At 42.9% G+C, this 21,454-nt stretch overlaps 1 protein-coding gene across 1 annotated transcript in view; it reads left to right on the top strand.

Moving 5' to 3' along the window:
- Positions 1-21,454, top strand: part of ca12 (carbonic anhydrase XII) — a 56,190-nt gene that overhangs the window by 1,411 nt on the left and 33,325 nt on the right. The window contains exon 2 of the mRNA XM_064987524.1: positions 4,189-4,209. Within this exon, the coding sequence (XP_064843596.1) occupies positions 4,189-4,209 (21 nt within the window). The remainder of the gene's footprint in view (positions 1-4,188; positions 4,210-21,454) is intronic.

Here is a 21,454-nt window from a genome sequence, read left to right as displayed (position 1 = left end):
TAGCATTCAGTAACCTTCAGTATCCTCCGGTAGCCTTCAGCATCCTCCGGTAGCCTTCAGCATCATTCAGTAGCCTTCAGCATCCTTCACTAGCCTTCAGTAGCCTTCAGCAGCCTTCATTAGCCTTCAACATCATGTAGCCTTCAGCATCATTCAGCCTCCTTCAGTAGCTTTCAGCATCCTTCAGTAGCCTTCAGTAGCCTTCAGCATCCTTCACTAGCATTCAGTAGCCTTCAGCATCCTTCAGCATCCTTCAATAGCCTTCAGCATCATTCAGCAGCCTTCAGTAGCCTTCAGAATCCTTCAGTAGCCTTCAGCATCATGTAGCCTTCAACATCATTCAGCATCCTTCAGTAGCCTTCAGTTTCCTTCAGTATCATTCAGTATCCTTCAGCATCCTTCAGTAGCCTCCAGTAGCATTCAGTAGCCTTCAGAATTCTTCAGTAGCATTCAGCATCCTTCAGTAGCCTCCAGTAGCATTCAATAGCCTTCAGCATCCTTCAGCATCCTTTAGACACCTCCAGTAGCATTCAGTAGCCTTCAGCATCCTTCAGCATCATTCAGCCTCCTTCAGTAGCCTTCAGCATCATTCAGTAGCCTTCAGTAGCCTTCGGCATCCTTCAGTAGCCTTCAGCATCCTTCACTAGCATTCAGTAGCCTTCAGCATCCTTCAGCATCCTTCAATAGCCTTCAGCATCATTCAGCAGCCTTCAGTAGCCTTCAGAATCCTTCAGTAGCCTTCAGCATCATGTAGCCTTCAACATCATTCAGCCTCCTTCAGTATCCTTCAGTATCCTTCAGTATCCTTCAGCATCATTCAGTAGCCTCCAGTAGCATTCAGTAGCCTTCAGAATTATTCAGTAGCATTCAGCATCATTCAGTAGCCTTCAGCATCCTTCAGTAGCCTCCAGTAGCATTCAATAGCCTTCAGCATCCTTCAGCATCCTTTAGACACCTCCAGTAGCATTCAGTAGCCTTCAGCGTCCTTCAGTAGCCTTCAGCCTCCTTCAGTAGCCTTCAGCATCATGTAGCCTTCAGCATCATTCAGCCTCCTTCAGTAGCCTTCAGCATCATTCAGTAGCCTTCAGTAGCCGTCGGCATCCTTCAGTAGCCTTCAGCATCCTTCAGTAGCCTTCAGTAGCCTTAAGCATCCTTCACTAGCCTTCAGCATCCTTCAGCAGCCTTCAGTAGCCTTCAGCCTCCTTCAGCCTCCTTCAGTAGCCTTCAGTATCCTACAGTAGCCTTCAGTATCCTTCAATAATCCTTCAGTAGCCTCAAGTAGCATTCAGTAGCCTTCAGCATCCTTCAGTAGCCTTCAGTATCCTTCAGGATCCTTCAGCATCCTTCAGTAGCCTTCAGCATCCTTCAGTAGTCTTCAGCATCATTCAGTAGACTTCAGCATCCTTAAGCATCCTTCAGTAGCCTCCAGTAGCATTCAGTAGCCTCCAGTAGCCTTCAGTAGCCTTCAGCATCCTTCAGCATCCTTCAGTATACTTCAGCCTGCTTCAGCAGCCTTCATTAGCCTTCAGTAGCCTGCAGCAGACGTCAGCATCCTTCAGTAGCCTTCAGTATCCTTCAGCATCCTTCAGTGCCTCCAGTAGCATTCAGTAGCCTTCAGTATCCTTCAGCATCCTTCAGTAGCCTCCAGTAGCATTCAGTAGCCTCCAGTAGCCTTCAGTAGCCTTCAGCATCCTTCAGCATCCTTCAGTATACTTCAGCCTGCTTCAGCAGCCTTCATTAGCCTTCAGTAGCCTGCAGCAGACGTCAGCATCCTTCAGTAGCCTTCAGTATCCTTCAGCATCCTTCAGTGCCTCCAGTAGCATTCAGTAGCCTTCAGTATCCTTCAGCATCCTTCAGTAGCCTCCATTAGCATTCAGTAGCCTCCAGTAGCCTTCAGTAGCCTTCAGCATCCTTCAGTATCCTTCAGTAGCCTTAAGCAGCCTTCAGTAGCCTTCAGTAGCCTTCAGCCTCCTTCAGTAGCCTTCTGTAGCCTTCAGTAGCCTTCAGTAGCCTTCAGCCTCCTTCAGTAGCCTTAAGCCTATTTCAGTAGCCTTCAGCATCCTTCAGCATCCTTCAGCATCCTTCAGTATCCTTCAGCCTGCTTCAGCAGCCTTCATTAGTCTTCAGTAGCCTGCAGCAGCCGTCAGTAGCCTTCAACAGCCTTCATTAGCATTCAGCAGCCTTCAGCCTTCTTCAGCAGCCTTCAGCCTCCTTCAGTAGCTTTCAGCATACTTCAGCATCCTTCAGTATCCTTCCGCCTGCTTCAGCAGCCTTCATTAGCCTTCAGTAGCCTGCAGCAGCCGTCAGCATCCTTCAGTAGCCTTCAGTATCCTTCAGCATCCTTCAGTAGCCTCCAGTAGCATTCAGTAGCCTTCAGTATCCTTCAGCATTCTTCAGTAGCCTCCAGTAGCCGTCGGCATCATTCAGTAGCCTTCAGCCTCCTTCAGTAGCCTTCAGCCTCCTTCAGTAGCCTTCAGCATCCTTCAGCATTCTTTAGTATCATTGAGCCTGATTCAGCAGCCTTCAGTAGCCTTCAGTAGCCTTCAGCAGCCTTCAGTAGCCTTCAGCAGCCTTCAGTAGCCTTCAGCAGCCTCCCGTAGCCTTCAGCAGCCTTCAGCCTCCTTCAGTAGCCTTCAGCCTCCTTCAGTAGCCTTCAGCATCCTTCAGCATTCTTTAGTATCATTGAGCCTGATTCAGCAGCCTTCAGTAGCCTTCAGTAGCCTTCAGCAGCCTTCAGTAGCCTTCAGCAGCCTTCAGTAGCCTTCATTATATTTCAGTAGCTTTCAGCATCCTTTAATAGCCTTCAGTATTCTTACGTATCCTTCAGTCTTCAGTATTGTTTAGTGGGATTCATACATTTTTTTGTAGGAATCTGTGATCCCTGTGGGAATTGAACCCATGACCTTGATGCTGACTCTATTGGAGGATTGCGACTCCATTTTTCCACAAGAAAATCCATAATTTGGTGTTTTGTTGATGTTGGTGGAAAATGCTTTCCCAGGCGCAGCTCCAGAATCTCCCATAAGCGTTTGATTGGGTTGGTTTACATGGTTCTCATGCTCATCATTACACTCGTCTATCACAGTGCAATCCGTTTTGTCACCAAAGCCCCATATACTACCCACCATTGCGACCTGTATGCTCTCGTTGGCTGGCCCTCGCTTCATACTCGTCGCCAAACCCACTGGCTCCATGTCATCTACAAGACCCTGCTAGGTAAAGTCCCCCCTTATCTCAGCTCGCTGGTCACCATAGCATCTCCCACCTGTAGCACACGCTCCAGCAGGTATATCTCTCTTGTCACCCCCAAAACCAATTCTTTCTTTGGCTGCCTCTCCTTCCAGTTCTCTGCTGCCAATTACTGGAAGGAACTACAAAAATCTCTGAAACTGGAAACACTTATCTTCCTCACTAGCTTTAAGCACCAACTGTCAGAGCAGCTCACAGATTACTGAACCTGTACATAGCCCACCTATATTTTAGCCCAAACAACTACCTCTTTCCCTACTGTATTTAATTTAGGTATTTATTTTGCTCCTTTGCACCCCATTATTTTTATTTCTACTTTGCACATTCTTCCATTGCAAATCTACCATTCTAGTGTTTTACTTGCTATATTGTATTTATTTTGCCACCATGGCCTTTTTTTGCCTTTACCTCCCTTATCTCACCTCATTTGCTCACATCGTATATAGACTTGTTTATACTGTATTATTGACTGTATGTTTGTTTTACTCCATGTGTAACTCTGTGTCGTTGTATGTGTCGAACTGCTTTGCTTTATCTCGGCCAGGTCACAATTGTAAATGAGAACTTGTTCTCAACTTGCCTACCTGGTTAAATAAAGGTGAAATAAATAAAATAAAAATAAAAATCAAAGCATCCAGTGACCAGTCACGTGCTGTGGATGGGGGCCTTGTCATCCTGGAAGATGCCTCTCCCATCAGGAGATAAATGATTCACCATAGGAGTTGATCCCTCAGAATGGCTGTTTACCTTGCCCTCTAAGTGGTTGAGTAGACCTAAACCATGTCAGGAAAATGCAACCTACACCATAACAGAGCCGCCAGAACCGGCATTTACTCAAGTGTTTCCATTATTTTGGCAGTTACATCAGATCAGACGAATATCTCATCATATAACGATGAAGGAATAAATATTATAATTATGTTCATTTTTCTGTTTCAGGTGCTAAATGGGCGTACACTGGTAAGTGGATTCTTTATTTATGGCTAATAACTGTGTGATGTAGAGATAACATGGGGATGTAGAGATAACATGGTGGTGGTAGAGATAACATGGTGGTGGTAGAGATAACATGGTGGTGGTAGAGATAACATGGTGATGTGGAGATAACATGGTGGTGGTAGAGATAACATGGTGGTGGTAGAGATAACATGGTGATGTGGAGATAACATGGTGATGTGGAGATAACATGGTGGTGGTAGAGATAACATGGGGATGTAGAGATAACATGGGGATGTAGAGATAACATGGTGATGTAGAGATAACATGGGGATGTAGAGATAACATGGGGATGTAGAGATAACATGGGGATGTAGAGATAACATGGGGATGTAGAGATAACATGGGGATGTAGAGATAACATGGGGATGTAGAGATAACATGGTGGTGGTAGAGATAACATGGGGATGTAGAGATAACATGGGGATGTAGAGATAACATGGTGATGTGGAGATAACATGGGGATGTAGAGATAACATGGGGATGTAGAGATAACATGGGGATGTAGAGATAACATGGTGATGTAGAGATAACATGGGGATGTAGAGATAACATGGGGATGTAGAGATAACATGGTGATGTGGAGATAACATGGGGATGTAGAGATAACATGGTGGTGGTAGAGATAACATGGGGATGTAGAGATAACATGGGGATGTAGAGATAACATGGGGATGTAGAGATAACCTGGGGATGTAGAGATAACATGGGGATGTAGAGATAACATGGTGGTGGTAGAGATAACATGGGGATGTAGAGATAATATGGGGATGTAGAGATAACATGGGGATGTAGAGATAACATGGGGATGTAGAGATAACCTGGGGATGTAGAGATAACATGGGGATGTAGAGATAACATGGTGATGTGGAGATAACATGGGGATGTATAGATAACATGGTGGTGGTAGAGATAACATGGTGGTGGTAGAGATAACATGGTGGTGGTAGAGATAACATGGGGATGTAAAGATAACATGGTGATGTATAGAGGCCTATAGATAACATGGGGATGTAGAGATAACATGTTGGTGTAGAGAGGCCTGAAGATATCATTTGACGTAATAAATTGAGCTAATATGTGAATGTTTCTTCACTCAACAAACTTTGCCCTCAGTAGTGAGGTTTCCATGGCGACAGATTGTCATGCAAATATTCTAAAATCTGCATGAATAAAATAGGCACATTTTCCCACCAGTGCTGATTTTCCACCAAACTGACTTATTGCAGATAAAAATCAGTCCGTGGTGATGTAATGCACCCACACTTCATCACTTACGTTTTCATGTACCAAATAAAATGTAAAAGTCTTTTAATTTTCAACTCTATCGATAGTTTTGTCACAAAAACTGTTGTGTTAAGTAGGAAATGTACCTACTCTGGTCTTGACATGTGGTCTCTAGCCAAATGTGCCTACTCTGGTCTTGACATGTGGTCTCTAGCCAAATGTGCCTACTCTAGTCTTGACATGTGGTCTCTAGCCAAATGTACCTACTCTGGTCTTGACATGTGGTCTCGAGCCAAATGTGCCTACTCTAGTCTTGACATGTGGTCTCTAGCCAAATGTACCTACTCTGGTCTTGACATGTGGTCTCGAGCCAAATGTACCTACTCTGGTCTTGACATGTGGTCTCTAGCCAAATGTGCCTACTCTGGTCTTGACATGTGGTCTCTAGCCAAATGCACCTACTCTGGTCTTGACATGTGGTCTCTAGCCAAATGTGCCTACTCTAGTCTTGACATGTGGTCTCTAGCCAAATGTACCTACTCTGGTCTTGACATGTGGTCTCTATCCAAATGTACCTACTCTGGTCTTGACATGTGGTCTCTAGCCAAATGCACCTACTCTGGTGTTGACATGTGGTCTCTAGCCAAATGTACCTACTCTGGTGTTGACATGTGGTCTCTAGCCAAATGTACCTACTCTGGTCTTGACATGTGGTCTCTAGCCAAATGCACCTACTTTGGTCTTGACATGTGGTCTCTATTATAATGTATAGTTTATGAGATATAATCAACATTATAATGTATAGTTTATGAACTATAATCAACATTATAATGTATACTTTGTGAGATATAATCAACATTATAATGTATACTTTATGAGATATAATCCACATTATAATGTATAGTTTATGAGAGATGTGTCAGTCTAAATAAAGATGTATTATGGATAAGAGCAACATTATAATGTATAGTTTATGAGATATAATCCACATTATAATGTATAGTTTATGAGATATAATCCACATTATAATGTATAGTTTATGAGATATAATCAACATTATAATGTATAGTTTATGAGATATAATCCACATTATAATGTATAGTTTATGAGATTTAATCCACATTATAATGTATAGTTTATGAGATATAATCCACATTATAATGTATAGTTTATGAGAGACGTGTCAGTCTAAATGAAGATGTAATATGGATAAGAGCAACATTATAATGTATAGTTTATGAGATTTAATCCACATTATAATGTATAGTTTATGAGATATAATCCACATTATAATGTATAGTTTATGAGATCTAATCATCATTATAATGTATAGTTTATGAGAGATGTGTCAGTCTAAATGAAGATGTAATATGGATAAGAGCAACATTATTTGTATTTGTCAAACAGCAGTCAAGCATCGGTCATCGTGTCACCAGAATAAAACCCTCGATATGTATTGGGGAGCAGCATCAAGCTCATCACCAGGCACTTTCACCATCCTGTGAAGTTCATCATCACTTATTTCATCTGTGGCCTAATAAACTATATAGTTTCCCGAGTCGTATTGGGAGGACCACACAACATATCTCCTCCTGACTCCAAGTTTACTTCAATATGATGGTTATTATATCAATATTTGTTTCCAGCTCCATGTCTTACATAATTAATTTTACCGACACCATTGTCACGACTTCGGGCGGCGGTCGACTTCGCCGGCCTTCTAGCCATCGCAGCTCCACTTTTCATTGTTCCATTCGTTTTGTCTTGTTTCCCGCACACCTGGTTAACATTCCCTAATCACACTGCATATATATATATATTCCTCTGTCCCCCCCCACCCCCATGTCTTTGTGTGGAATTGTTTTGTAATGTGTTTAGTGTTACGCTCCAGACTGGTTGTTTCCCCGGGTATCGTGTTTTGACCCGTAGTATGTTTATTGCCATACATTTGCATTATTGTGAGTGTTTTCGCGCTTATTCACTTTTGCCATTGGCTGGGGATTTTTTTTGACACAGTTGTGTCTGTCTTTTGTGCTTCTGCCAAATAAAGTGCGCCTGATCACAACTCTTTGCTCTCCTGCGCCCGACTCCTTACCAGTAGCGCACAACCTTGACAACCATTATGAAGAAACATTAATTATCTGTCGGCGTTTATAAAATTGTACCGAATGTTTCCATCACAAACTTTGGATGTAAATGTGGTTAGTGAGCTGAATGCATAAAAACACGAGTCAAAATACTAATTCATACTTGCCTTCACTGTAAAAAAGCCACCTGAACCATTGATTAATACGCGTTATCCTGTGAGTTGGGTAGACTTCAGAAGGACAAGAAATTGAGCTAATGAGTAAATGTTTGTTCTCTCAACAAAGTTAGCTCGAAGTGAGCTGAATTTGAAAAAGCTCGTTGAGTAAAATTACACATTCATGTTGACTTTCATGTTGCCTATTTTTATCCATAACGGGTGAACGGTTTATAAATTACAGTACTTTTTGTATGTTGTCCCTCTATTAGAGGAGCAAAAGTATTTACGCAATTGAAAGGCAACCAGCTGCAAGATGATTGTGATGTTGTTTTTTACAGTGTACTAGACGAGATTATTGTTTTGACTGTCTGCTTCCCCTGTCTCAGACTGTGGGTCCTGGTGACATAGCCTGATGGACCTGTCTCAGACTGTGGGTCCTGGTGACATAGCCTGATGGACCTGTCTCAGACTGTGGTCCTGGTGACATAGCCTGATGGACCTGTCTCAGACTGTGGGTCCTGGTGACATAGCCTGATGGACCTGTCTCAGACTGTGGGTCCTGGTGACATAGCCTGATGGACCTGTCTCAGACTGTGGTCCTGGTGACATAGCCTGATGGACCTGTCTCAGACTGTGGGTCCTGGTGACATAGCCTGATGGACCTGTCTCAGACTGTGGTCCTGGTGACATAGCCTGATGGACCTGTCTCAGACTGTGGTCCTGGTGACATAGCCTGATGGACCTGTCTCAGACTGTGGTCCTGGTGACATAGCCTACATATCATTATTAATATCTCTGCTGATCTACATATCATTATTATATACACGCAGTCAGTCAGGAAAGCTAAGGCCAGCTTCTTCAGGCAGAAGTTTGCATCCTGTAGCTCCAACTCCAAAAAAGTTCTGGGACACTGTGAAGTCCATGGAGAACAAGAGCACCTCCTCCCAGCTGCCCACTGCACTGAGGCTAGGGAACACGGTCACCACCGACAAATCCATGATTATTGAAAACTTCAACAAGCATTTCTCAACGGCTGGCCATGCCTTCCGCCTGGCTACTCCTACCTCGACCAACAGCTCCGGCCCCCCCGCAGCTCCTCGCCCAAGCCTCTCCAGGTTCTCCTTTACCCAAATCCAGATAGCAGATGTTCTGAAAGAGCTGCAAAACCTGGACCCGTATAAATCAGCTGGGCTTGACAATCTGGACCCTCTATTTCTGAAACTATCCGCCGCCATTGTCGCAACCCCTATTACCAGCCTGTTCAACCTCTCTTTCATATCGTCTGAGATCCCCAAGGATTGAAAGCTGCCGCAGTCATCCCCCTCTTCAAAGGGGAGACACCCTGGACCCAAACTGTTACAGACCTATATCCATTCTGCCTTGCCTATCTAAGGTCTTCGAAAGCCAAGTCAACAAACAGGTCACTGACCATCTCGAATCCCACCGTACCTTCTCCGCTATGCAATCTGGTTTCCGAGCCGGTCACGGGTGCACCTCAGCCACACTCAAGGTACTAAACGACATCATAACCGCCATCGATAAAAGACAGTACTGTGCAGCCGTATTCATCGACCTTGCCAAGGCTTTCGACTCTGTCAATCACCATATTCTTATCGGCAGACTCAGTAGCCTCGGTTTTTCGGATGACTGCCTTGCCTGGTTCACCAATTGCTTTGCAGACAGAGTTCAGTGTGTCAAATCGGAGGGCATGCTGTCCGGTCCTCTGGCAGTCTCTATGGGGGTGCCACAGGGTTCAATTCTCGGGCCGACTCTTTTCTCTGTATAGATCAATGATGTTGCTCTTGCTGCGGGCGATTCCCTCATCCACCTCTACGCAGACGACACCATTCTATATACTTTCGGCCCGTCATTGGACACTGTGCTATCTAACCTCCAAACGAGCTTCAATGCCATACAACACTCCTTCCGTGGCCTCCAACTGCTCTTAAACGCTAGTAAAACCAAATGCATGCTTTTCAACCGATCGCTGCCTGCACCCGCTTGCCCGACTAGCATCACCACACTGGATGGTTCCGACCTTGAATATGTGGACACCTATACGTACCTAGGTGTCTGGCTAGACTGCAAACTCTCCTTCCAGACCCATATCAAACATCTCCAATCGAAAATCAAATCAAGAGTCGGCTTTCTATTCCGTAACAAAGCCTCCTTTACTCACGCTGCCAAGCTTACCCTAGTAAAACTGACTATCCTACCGATCCTCGACTTCGGCGATGTCATCTACAAAATTGCTTCCAACACTCTTCTCAGCAAACTGGATGCAGTTTATCACAGTGCCATCCATTTTGTCACTAAAGCACCTTATACCACCCACCACTGCGACTTGTATGCTCTAGTCGGCTGGCCCTCGCTACATATTCGTCGCAAGACCCACTGGCTCCAGGTCGTCTACAAGGCCATGCTAGGTAAAGCTCCGCCTTATCTCAGTTCACTGGTCACGATGGCAACACCCATCCGTAGCACGCGCTCCAGCAGGTGTATCTCACTGATCATCCCTAAAGCCAACACCTCATTCGGCCGCCTTTCGTTCCAGTACTCTGCTGCCTGTGACTGGAACGAATTGCAAAAATCGCTGAAGTTGGAGACCTTTATCTCCCTCACCAACTTCAAACATCAGCTATCTGAGCAGCTAACCGATCGCTGCAGCTGTACATAATCTATTGGTAAATAGCCCACCCATTTTCACCTACCTCATCCCCACAGTTTTTATTTATTTACTTTTCTGCTCTTTTGCACACCAATATCTCTACCTGTACATGATCATTTATCAATCCAGTGTTAATCTGCAATATTGTAATTATTCGCCTACCTCCTCATGCCTTTTGCACACATTGTATATAGACTCCCCTTTTTTTCTACTGTGTTATTGACTTGTTAATTGTTTACTCCATGTGTAACTCTGTGTTGTCTGTTCACACTGCTATGCTTTATCTTGGCCAGGTCGCAGTTGTAAATGAGAACTTGTTCTCAACTAGCCTACCTGGTTAAATAAAGGTGAAAAAAAATAAAAAAAAATAATAATAATATATCTGCTGATATACATATCATTATTAATATATCTGCTGATCTACATATCATTATTAATATATCTGCTGATCTACATATCATTATTAATATATCTGCTGATCTACATATCATTATTAATATATCTGCTGATCTACATATCAATATTCATATATCTGCTGATCTACATATCATTATTAATATATCTGCTGATCTACATATCATTATTAATATATCTGCTGATCTACATATCATTATTAATATATCTGCTGATCTACATATCATTATTAATATATCTGCTGATCTACATATCATTATTAATATATCTGCTGATCTACATATCATTATTAATATATCTGCTGATCTACATATCATTATTAATATATCTACTGATCTACATATCATTATTTATATATCTACTGTTCTACATATCATTATTAATATATCTACTGATCTACATTATTAATATATCTGCTGATCTACATATCATTATTTATATATCTGCTGATCTACATATCATTATTAATATCTCTGCGGATCTACATATCATTATTAATATATCTGCTGATCTACATATCATTATTAATATATCTGCTGATCTACATTTCATTATTAATATATCTGCCGATCTACATATCATTATTTATATATCTGCTGATCTACATATCATTATTAATATATCTACTGATCTACATATCATTATTAATATATCTGCTGATCTACATTTCATTATTAATATATCTGCTGATCTACATATCATTATTAATATATCTGCTGATCTACATATCATTATTAATATATCTGCTGATCTACATATCATTATTAATATATCTGCTGATCTACATATCATTATTAATATATCTGCTGATCTACATATCATTATTAATATATCTGCTGATCTACATTTCATTATTAATATATCTGCTGATCTACATATCATTATTAATATATCTGCTGATCTACATATCATTATTAATATATCTGCTGATCTACATATCATTATTAATATATCTACTGATCTACATTTCATTATTAATATATCTACTGATCTACATATCATTATTAATATATCTGCTGATCTACATTATTAATATATCTGCTGATCTACATATCATTATTAATATATCTGCTGATCTACATATCATTATTAATATATCTGCTGATCTACATATCATTATTAATATATCTGCTGATCTACATATCATTATTAATATATCTGCTGATCTACATTTCATTATTAATATATCTGCTGATCTACATATCATTATTAATATATCTGCTGATCTACATATCATTATTAATATGTCTGCTGATCTACATTATTAATATATCTGCTGATCTACATATCATTATTAATATATCTACTGATCTACATTATTAATATATCTACTGATCTACGTATCATTATTAATATATCTGCTGATCTACATATCATTATTAATATATCTACTGATCTACATTATTAATATATCTACTGATCTACATTATTAATATATCTGCTGATCTACATTTCATTATTAATATATCTGCTGATCTACATATCATTATTAATATATCTACTGATCTACATTATTAATATATCTGCTGATCTACATATCATTATTAATATATCTGCTGATCTACATATCATTATTAATATATCTGCTGATCTACATTTCATTATTAATATATCTGCTGATCTACATATCATTATTAATATATCTGCTGATCTACATTATTAATATATCTGCTGATCTACATATCATTATTAATATATCTACTGATCTACATTATTAATATATCTACTGATCTACATTATTAATATATCTGCTGATCTACATTATTAATATATCTGCTGATCTACATTATTAATATATCTGCTGATCTACATATCATTATTAATATATCTACTGATCTACGTATCATTATTAATATATCTGCTGATCTACATTATTAATATATCTGCTGATCTACATTATTAATATATCTGCTGATCTACATATCATTATTAATATATCTACTGATCTACGTATCATTATTAATATATCTGCTGATCTACATTTCATTATTAATATATCTGCTGATCTACATATCATTATTAATATATCTGCTGATCTACATTATTAATATATCTACTGATCTACATATCATTATTAATATATCTGCTGATCTACATTATTAATATATCTGCTGATCTACATATCATTATTAATATATCTGCTGATCTACATATCATTATTAATATATCTGCTGATCTACATATCATTATTAATATATCTGCTGATCTACATATCATTATTAATATATCTGCTGATCTACATATCATTATTAATATATCTGCTGATCTACATATCATTATTAATATATCTGCTGATCTACGTATCATTATTAATATTCTCGATTGGATTCAGGTCTGGACTTTGACTTGGCCATTCTAACACCTGGATATGTTTATTTTTGAAACATTCCATTGTAGATTTTGCTTTATGTTTTGGATCATTGTCTTGTTGGAAGACAAATCTCCGTCCCAGTCTCAGGTCTTTTGCAGACTCCATCAGGTTTTCTTCCAGAATAGTCCGGTATTTGGCTCCATCCATCTTCCCATCAATTTCAACCATCTTCCATGTCCCTGCTGAGGAAAAGCAGGCCCAAACCATGATGCTGCCACCACCATGTTTGACAGTGGGGATGGTGTGTTCAGCGTGATGAGCTGTGTTGCTTTTACGCCAAACATAACGTTTTGCATTGTTGCCAAGAAGTTCAATTTTGGTTTCATATGACCAGAGCACCTTCTTCCACATGTTTGGTGTGTCTCCCAGGTGGCTTGTGGCAAACTTTAAACAACACTTTTTATGGATATCTTTAAGAAATGGCTTTCTTCTTGCCACTCTTCCATAAAGGCCAGATTTGTGCAATATACGACTGATTGTTGTCCTATGGACAGAGTCTCCCACCTCAGCTGTAGATCTCTGCAGTTCATCCAGAGTGATCATGGGCCTCTTGGCTGCATCTCTGATCAGTCTTCTCCTTGTATGAGCTGAAAGTTTAGAGGGACGGCCAGGTCTTGGTAGATTTGCAGTGGTCTGATACTCCTTCCATTTCAATATTATCGCTTGCACAGCGCTCCTTGGGATGTTTAAAGCTTGGGAAATCTTTTTGTATCCAAATCCGGCTTTAAACTTCTTCACAACAGTATCTCGGACCTGGCTGGTGTGTTCCTTGTTCTTCATGATGCTCTCTGCGCTTTTAACGGATCTCTGAGACTATCACAGTGCAGGTGCATTTATACGGAGACTTTATTACACACAGGTGGATTGTATTTATCATCATTAGTCATTTAGGTCAACATTGGATCATTCAGAGATCCTCACTGAACTTCTGGAGAGAGTTTGCTGCACTGAAAGTAAAGGGGCTGAATAATTTTGCACGCCCAATTTTTCAGTTTTTGATTTGTTAAAAAAGTTTGAAATATCCAATAAATGTTGTTCAACTTCATGATTGTGTCCCACTTGTTGTTGATTCTTCACAAAAAAATACAGTTTTATATCTTTATGTTTGAAGCCTGAAATGTGGCAAAAGGTCGCAAAGTTCAAGGGGGCCGAATACTTTCGCAAGGCACTGTACATGTTACGACAGTACTTTGTCATTATTCTCTGGAATAAACCCAGATTTGTTATGACAATGAGTTCATATCTCTGGAATAAACCCAGATTTGTTATGGCAATGAGTTCATATCTCTGGAATAAACCCAGATTTGTTATGGCAATGAGTTTATATCTCTGGAATAAACCCAGATTTGTTTGGACATGAGTTCATATTTCTGTTCTTTATTTTGAGGTGTAATGTTTATAGTGAATGGAGGAAATGATTGTGGTTTTATGGAGGTCTGTGGGTAGCTGGACCATCCTGTTAATTCATGACTTACGCCTGATTCATATTTAGATGGGTTTGGTATGACATGTGTTTGTCCCCCACCCAGTGACAGCTCATTAATGACAGAGACACCGCCTGTCTGTCTTACTCTCTGTCTGTGTGTATTTCTGTCAGATTTTTTTTGCTGACTGTTATCACACCCTGTAAAACCAACACGGAAAAACACTTCCTAAGAGAAACATTAACGACAGGGTGCAGCTATCTTTATAACCAAGTTTATACAACTATGTCCGATCAGCAGGCAGTGAGGTTCTTTTAATTCATTTTAAATGAGACAAGACCTGTCTGCTGTCTGTCTGTTAACTCTATTCACCACTCAGCTGACTGTCAGGCAGCGGCACCCAGGAAAAACACTTCCTATTCTAACTTCCCGAGAGAAACATTTGCAACAGGGTGGTGTTGTAATGTAACGCTAATTCATTTCGATAAATTATATCTGAAATGTGGGAATGCGTTAGTCTCCCACCCTGTAGTCACAGGTGACCCTTCCAGATTAGCAGTGGACATGGAGATAATTTAGATTAGCAGTGGACATGGAGATAATTTAGATTAGCAGTGGACATGGAGATAATTTAGATTAGCAGTGGACATTGAGTAGTCTTAACATTCTGTATACTCCACTTGTCCTAAGGGTAAAAAAAAAAAGACCCGCCTTCATTAAACCTCTAAAATAAAGCAGCTTAATTGAGTTTTAAATAATTTAATGAATTAATTTTAAACCCCAAATGTATTTTGCTTGAAGAAACAACCTGTCATTACATCTGTGTTTTCCCTCTTCACAATGCAGAAAGACTGCGTTTAGTCAGTGGACAGGGTTTCACTACAACACACCTGTCAATAGATGTTTTCTTTACTAAAGTAGAGGTGTATTATTGTTATTATTATTTATAAAGGTACTGCATAGGTGTAAACATATTTTGTTTTAGCAAGAGATAGCACTTGTATTGCCTAAAGTGGCAGAAATGTGCAGAAAGTAGTTTTGAATGTATTTTATTGAAGGGAAAGGATAACAGTCTTGAACTCTTTTTGGCAACATAGTGATATATTCTTACATACAATGAGAAATTCAACTACAAAATACAAAAGTGTGAAAGACTTTCAGTGGCATCGTGGAAAATCGCCCTTCCAGACCTATACACACCCTCTGCATCCCAGAGACTACATGTAGCCTGGCCTCGGGACCTATACACACCCTCTGCATCCCAGAGACTACATGTAGCCTGGCCTCGGGACCTATACACACCCTCTGCATCCCAGAGAATACATGTAGCCTGGCCTCGGGGCCTATACACACCCTCTGCATCCCAGAGACGACATGTAGCCTCGCCTCGGGGCCTATACACACCCTCTGCATCCCAGAGACGACATGTAGCCTGGCCTCGGGACCTATACACACTCTGCATCCCAGAGACCACATGTAGCCTCGCCTCGGGACCTATACACACCCTCTGCATCCCAGAGAATACATGTAGCCTGGCCTCGGGACCTATACACACCCTCTGCATCCCAGAGACCACATGTAGCCTCGCCTCGGGACCTATACACACCCTCTGCATCCCAGAGAATACATGTAGCCTGGCCTCAGGACCTATACACACCCGCTAAGATTAGCAGCCCTATGTAGCCTCGCCTCAGGACCTATACACACCCGCTAAGATTAGCAGCCCTATGTAGCCTCGCCTCAGGACCTATACACACCCGCTAAGATTAGCAGCCCTATGTAGCCTCGCCTCGGGACCTATACACACCCGCTAAGATTAGCAGCCCTATGTAGCCTCGCCTCGGGACCTATACACACCCGCTAAGATTAGCAGCCCTATGTAGCCTCGCCTTAGGACCTATACACACCCGCTAAGATTAGCAGCCCTATGTAGCCTCGCCTCGGGACCTATACACACCCGCTAAGATTAGCAGCCCTATGTAGCCTCGCCTCAGGACCTATACACACCCGCTAAGATTAGCAGCCCTATGTAGCCTCGCCTCAGGACCTATACACACCCGCTAAGATTAGCAGCCCTATGTAGCCTCGCCTCAGGACCTATACACACCCGCTAAGATTAGCAGCCCTATGTAGCCTCGCCTCGGGACCTATACACACCCGCTAAGATTAGCAGCCCTATGTAGCCTCGCCTCAGGACCTATACACACCCGCTAAGATTAGCAGCCCTATATAGCCTCGCCTCGGGACCTATACACACCGCTAAGATTAGCAGCCCTATGTAGGCACGCAGGTCAATCTCATCCATCCTTTTCCAGTTGTCTCCATATTTACGGAAACCCTCCAAATTTGTCATCTCCAGGATGATTTTTTCGATGGCTGGTGTGATGGACATGTAGAATGTTGAGGCGATGTCCTGGGCATGGGCAACTGCATGTTTTGTGGGCCCTGGGGACTGCCATCCTGACCTGCTTGTCATATGGTGACAAGGACCATGCTATTTTGCTGTTCTTTGACAAAAAATGTCTCTCTTTCAGCTCGGGGGATTTCTTCTTCATCTGAAGATGATGCATTGTGCTCTGGGTTGTATTCTTCCCCATCTTCTTCTTCAGATACTTCCTCTTCTTCTAAATAATTGTTATCTTGTTCCTCCTGGACATCTGAAGAAATCAGATCTATGACCTGTTGGGCACTGAAGCGTGCCCTCATGGCTTCAGCAAAGAGAGAACCGGGGGACTGTCATCTGCAGCATCTTTATAGCCTCTGACTGCATTCCCCATTAGTATAAAATGCTTTAATTAATTTTATATGTGTGTGTGTGTGTGTGTGTGTGTGTGTGTGTGTGTGTGTGTGTGTGTGTGTGTGTGTGTGTGTGTGTGTGTGTGTGTGTGTGTGTGTGTGTGTGTGTGTGTGTGTGTAAATGATTTTATAACTGCTGGGTCAAAAATGACCCTAAGACAATCGTTGTAGACTGGTGGTATACAGACAATCTTTGTAGCCTGGTGGTGTACAGACAAGCGTTGTAGCCTGGTGGTGTACAGACAATCTTTGTAGCCTGGTGGTGTACAGCTTTCATGGAAATATTAATAACAAAGGTGATGTTTCACTTTTTCTAATGTTGGGGTCACTCTAGGAAAGGTCATCACATTTCAAGTTGAACAAATATCATTTAGGGGGTTTTCTCTGCTGTTCAGCATAATGGCAGGTCATTTTGAACCCATAAGTCAACAGGGGTTAAGATAATTTAGATACCTCCGCAAGTTCATAACTCAACTTGTAAATCATGTTTGGTAAGTAAATCAATGCAGAGATATTGTGTTCTTTAATAAGTAGAGCAGGTTGTGATGATGCATTGTGTTCTTTAATAAGTAGAGCAGGTTGTGATGAGGCATTGTGTTCTTTAACAAGTAGAGCAGGTTGTGATGAGGCATTGTGTTCTTTAATAAGTAGAGCAGGTTGTGATGAGGCATTGTGTTCTTTAACAAGTAGAGCAGGTTGTGATGAGGCATTGTGTTCTTTAATAAGTAGAGCAGGTTGTGATGAGGCATTGTGTTCTTTAATAAGTAGAGCAGGTTGTGATGAGGCATTGTGTCCTTTAATAAGTAGAGCAGGTTGTGATGAGGCATTGTGTTCTTTAATAAGTAGAGCAGGTTGTGATGAGGCATTGTGTTCTTTAATAAGTAGAGCAGGTTGTGATGAGGCATTGTGTTCTTTAATAAGTAGAGCAGGTTGTGATGAGGCATTGTGTCCTTTAATAAGTAGAGCAGGTTGTGATGAGGCATTGTGTTCTTTAATAAGTAGAGCAGGTTGTGATGAGGCATTGTGTCCTTTAATAAGTAGAGCAGGTTGTGATGAGGCATTGTGTTCTTTAATAAGTAGAGCAGGTTGTGATGAGGCATTGTGTTCTTTAATAAGTAGAGCAGGTTGTGATGAGGCATTGTGTTCTTTAATAAGTAGAGCAGGTTGTGATGAGGCATTGTGTTCTTTAAAAAGTAGAGCAGGTTGTGATGAGGCATTGTGTTCTTTAATAAGTAGAGCAGGTTGTGATGAGGCATTGTGTTCTTTAACAAATAAAGCAGGTTGTGATGAGGCATTGTGTTCTTTAATAAGTAGAGCAGGTTGTGATGAGGCATTGTGTCCTTTAATAAGTAGAGCAGATCAGTAGAGAGTAAGGAAAGCCATACCCCCTGCCCAATGTGTAGCGGGGATCTGGGGTCTGGTGATGGTCCGCTTGTCAACGATACCTGGAGTTGGTCTTGAGAATAGAGCTCTTCCCCAGGTACGTCGACAGCCTCCCTGGCTCTTCCCCAGGTACGTCGACAGCCTCCCTGGCTCTTCCCCAGGTACGTCGACAGCCTCCCTGGCTCTTCCCCAGGTACGTCGACAGCCTCCCTGGCTCTTCCCCAGGTACCTCGACAGCCTCCCTGGCTCTTCCCCAGGTACCTCGACAGCCTCCCTGGCTCTTCCCCAGGTACGTCGACAGCCTCCCTGGCTCTTCTCCAGGTACGTCGACAGCCTCCCTGGCTCTTCCCCAGGTACGTCGACAGCCTCCCTGGCTCCAGTTCTTGGTTGGCTCACTCCGACTGACCATTAGTTTGGGGATGGAATCCGGATGACAGGCTGGCCAACGACCCAATAAGGGTGCAGAATGCCTTCCAGAACTGAGATGAGAACTGAGGACCCCGATCAGAGACCATGTCTACCGGGTGTCCATGGATCCGGAAGACATGCTGCACCATAAGCTGGGCCGTCTCCTTGGCAGAAGGTAGTTTAGGGAGAGGGATGAAATGGGCAGTCTTGGAGAACCGGTCGACTACCATCAGAATGACAGTGTTGCCATCAGACGGAGGAAGTCCAGAGATATATGAGACCAGGTGACGATGAGGAAACGGTAGTGACTGCACGAGGCCAGAAGGAGCTTGTGATGGAGTCTTGTTTTGAGCACACAGCGTGCATGCAGTGACGAAGGCAGAGACGTCAGGGACCATTGTGGGCCACCAGAAACGTTGTCAAAGGAAGGCTAGTGTACGTCGGGACCCTGGATGACAGGTCAGCCTGGAGGAATGAGCCCATTCCAGGACCCGGGACTGGACTAGGTTAGAGACAAACAGCCGGTTAGCCGGGCCCCCTTCAGGTCCAGGTTGGGAGCGTTGCTCCTCACGAACCAGGTTCTCAATACCCCAATCCATAGTGGCAGCAAAGCATGAGGTAGGGAGAATGGTTTCCTGGATGTTGGTTGAGGCCAATCCACCACTGCTTTCACCTTTCCAGGATCCATCTGAACATTGCCCTCACCAATGACATATCCCAGAAAGGTGATAGTAGAGCGGTGGAACTCACACGTCTCAGCTTTCACAAACAGTTAGTTCTCCAGGAGGTGCTGAAGGACCTGAGGTGCTGAAGGACCTGTCTGACATTGATGTTCTCTGGCGGATCGGTGAAAAAAACAGGATGTAGATAGACAGATAGACGACCACAAACCGGTTCAGCAAGCACATCATTGACCGATGCCTGGAAGACAGTAGGGGTGTAGGCGAGTCCAAATGGCATGATCTGGTACTCATAACGTCCACTGGCTATGTTGAAGGCTGTCTTCCACTCATCCCCCTTGCATATTCGAACCAGGTGCTAGGCATTTTGAAGGTCCAACTTGGAAAATATGGTTGCCCCTTGGAGAGGTTCAAACGCTGAGGAGAGGTAATGGGTAACGGTTGTTGACAGTGATATCGTTAAGTTCCTGGTAGTCAATGCACGGGTGCAGGGTCTTGTCCTTCTCCACAAAGCAAAACCCTGAACCGGCAGGAGATGCTGACAGACGGACGGCCCCAGTGGCCAGAGTCTCCTCTATGTTCTCCTCCATAGCTTTGGTCTCTGGTTCAGACAGAGAATACAACCAACCCCGAGGTGGTCTAGTGCCTGGGAGAAGATCAATGGCACAGTCATATGGACAGGGCGGGGGAAGGGACGGGAGTTTTGAGGTAAGTCAAGCAGTTTGCTGGCCGCCTTTAACTCGGATACCGGAGACTCAAAAAGGTCAGGGCAGGCAGGCAGAACCAAGGTCAGGGCAGGCAAGCAGAACCAAGGTCAGGGCAGGCAGAACCAAGGTCAGGGCAGGCAGAACCAAGGTCAGGGCAGGCAGAACCAAGGTCAGGGCAGGCAGGACCAAGGTCAGGGCAGGCAGAACCAAGGTCAGGGCAGGCAGAATCCAAGTCAGGGCAGGCAGAACCAAGGTCAGGGCAGGCAGGCAGAACCAAGGTCAGGTCAGGGCAGGCAGAACCAAGGTCAGGGCAGGCAGAATCCAGGTCAGGTAGCCAGAACCAAGGTCAGGCAGGCAGAACCAAGGTCAGGGCAGGCAGAACCAAGGTCAGGGCAGGCAGAATCCAGGTCAGGTAGGCAGAACCAAGGTCAGGGCAGGCAGAACCAAGGTCAGCGCAGGCAGGCAGAACCAAGGTCAGGTCAGGGCAGGCAGAACCAAGGTCAGGTCAGGGCAGGCAGAACCAAGGTCAGGGCAGGCAGAACCTATAATATAACCTATAACCTATAAATAACATACAAGACGAACTGGCACAGACGGACAGGAAACGCAGGGATAATTACACTGGGGAAAATAAACGACACCTGGTGGGGGTGGAGACAATAACAGGAACAGGTGAAACAGATTAGGGCGTGACACGTTGTGGTTAACCCAGACGATGGGGTCTTTAATGCAGCCTGGTGGGGGTGGAGACAATAACAGGAACAGGTGAAACAGATTAGGGCGTGACACGTTGTGGTTAACCCAGACGATGGGGTCTTTAATGCAGCCTGGTGGGGGTGGAGACAATAACAGGAACAGGTGAAACAGATTAGGGCGTGACACGTTG

The sequence above is a fragment of the Oncorhynchus masou genome, chromosome 15, assembly GCF_036934945.1.
Source record: "Oncorhynchus masou masou isolate Uvic2021 chromosome 15, UVic_Omas_1.1, whole genome shotgun sequence".
NCBI classification, from domain to species: domain Eukaryota; kingdom Metazoa; phylum Chordata; class Actinopteri; order Salmoniformes; family Salmonidae; genus Oncorhynchus; species Oncorhynchus masou.
Note: the sequence above shows the minus strand (reverse complement) of the source record. Positions and strands in the feature narration are given on the sequence as shown.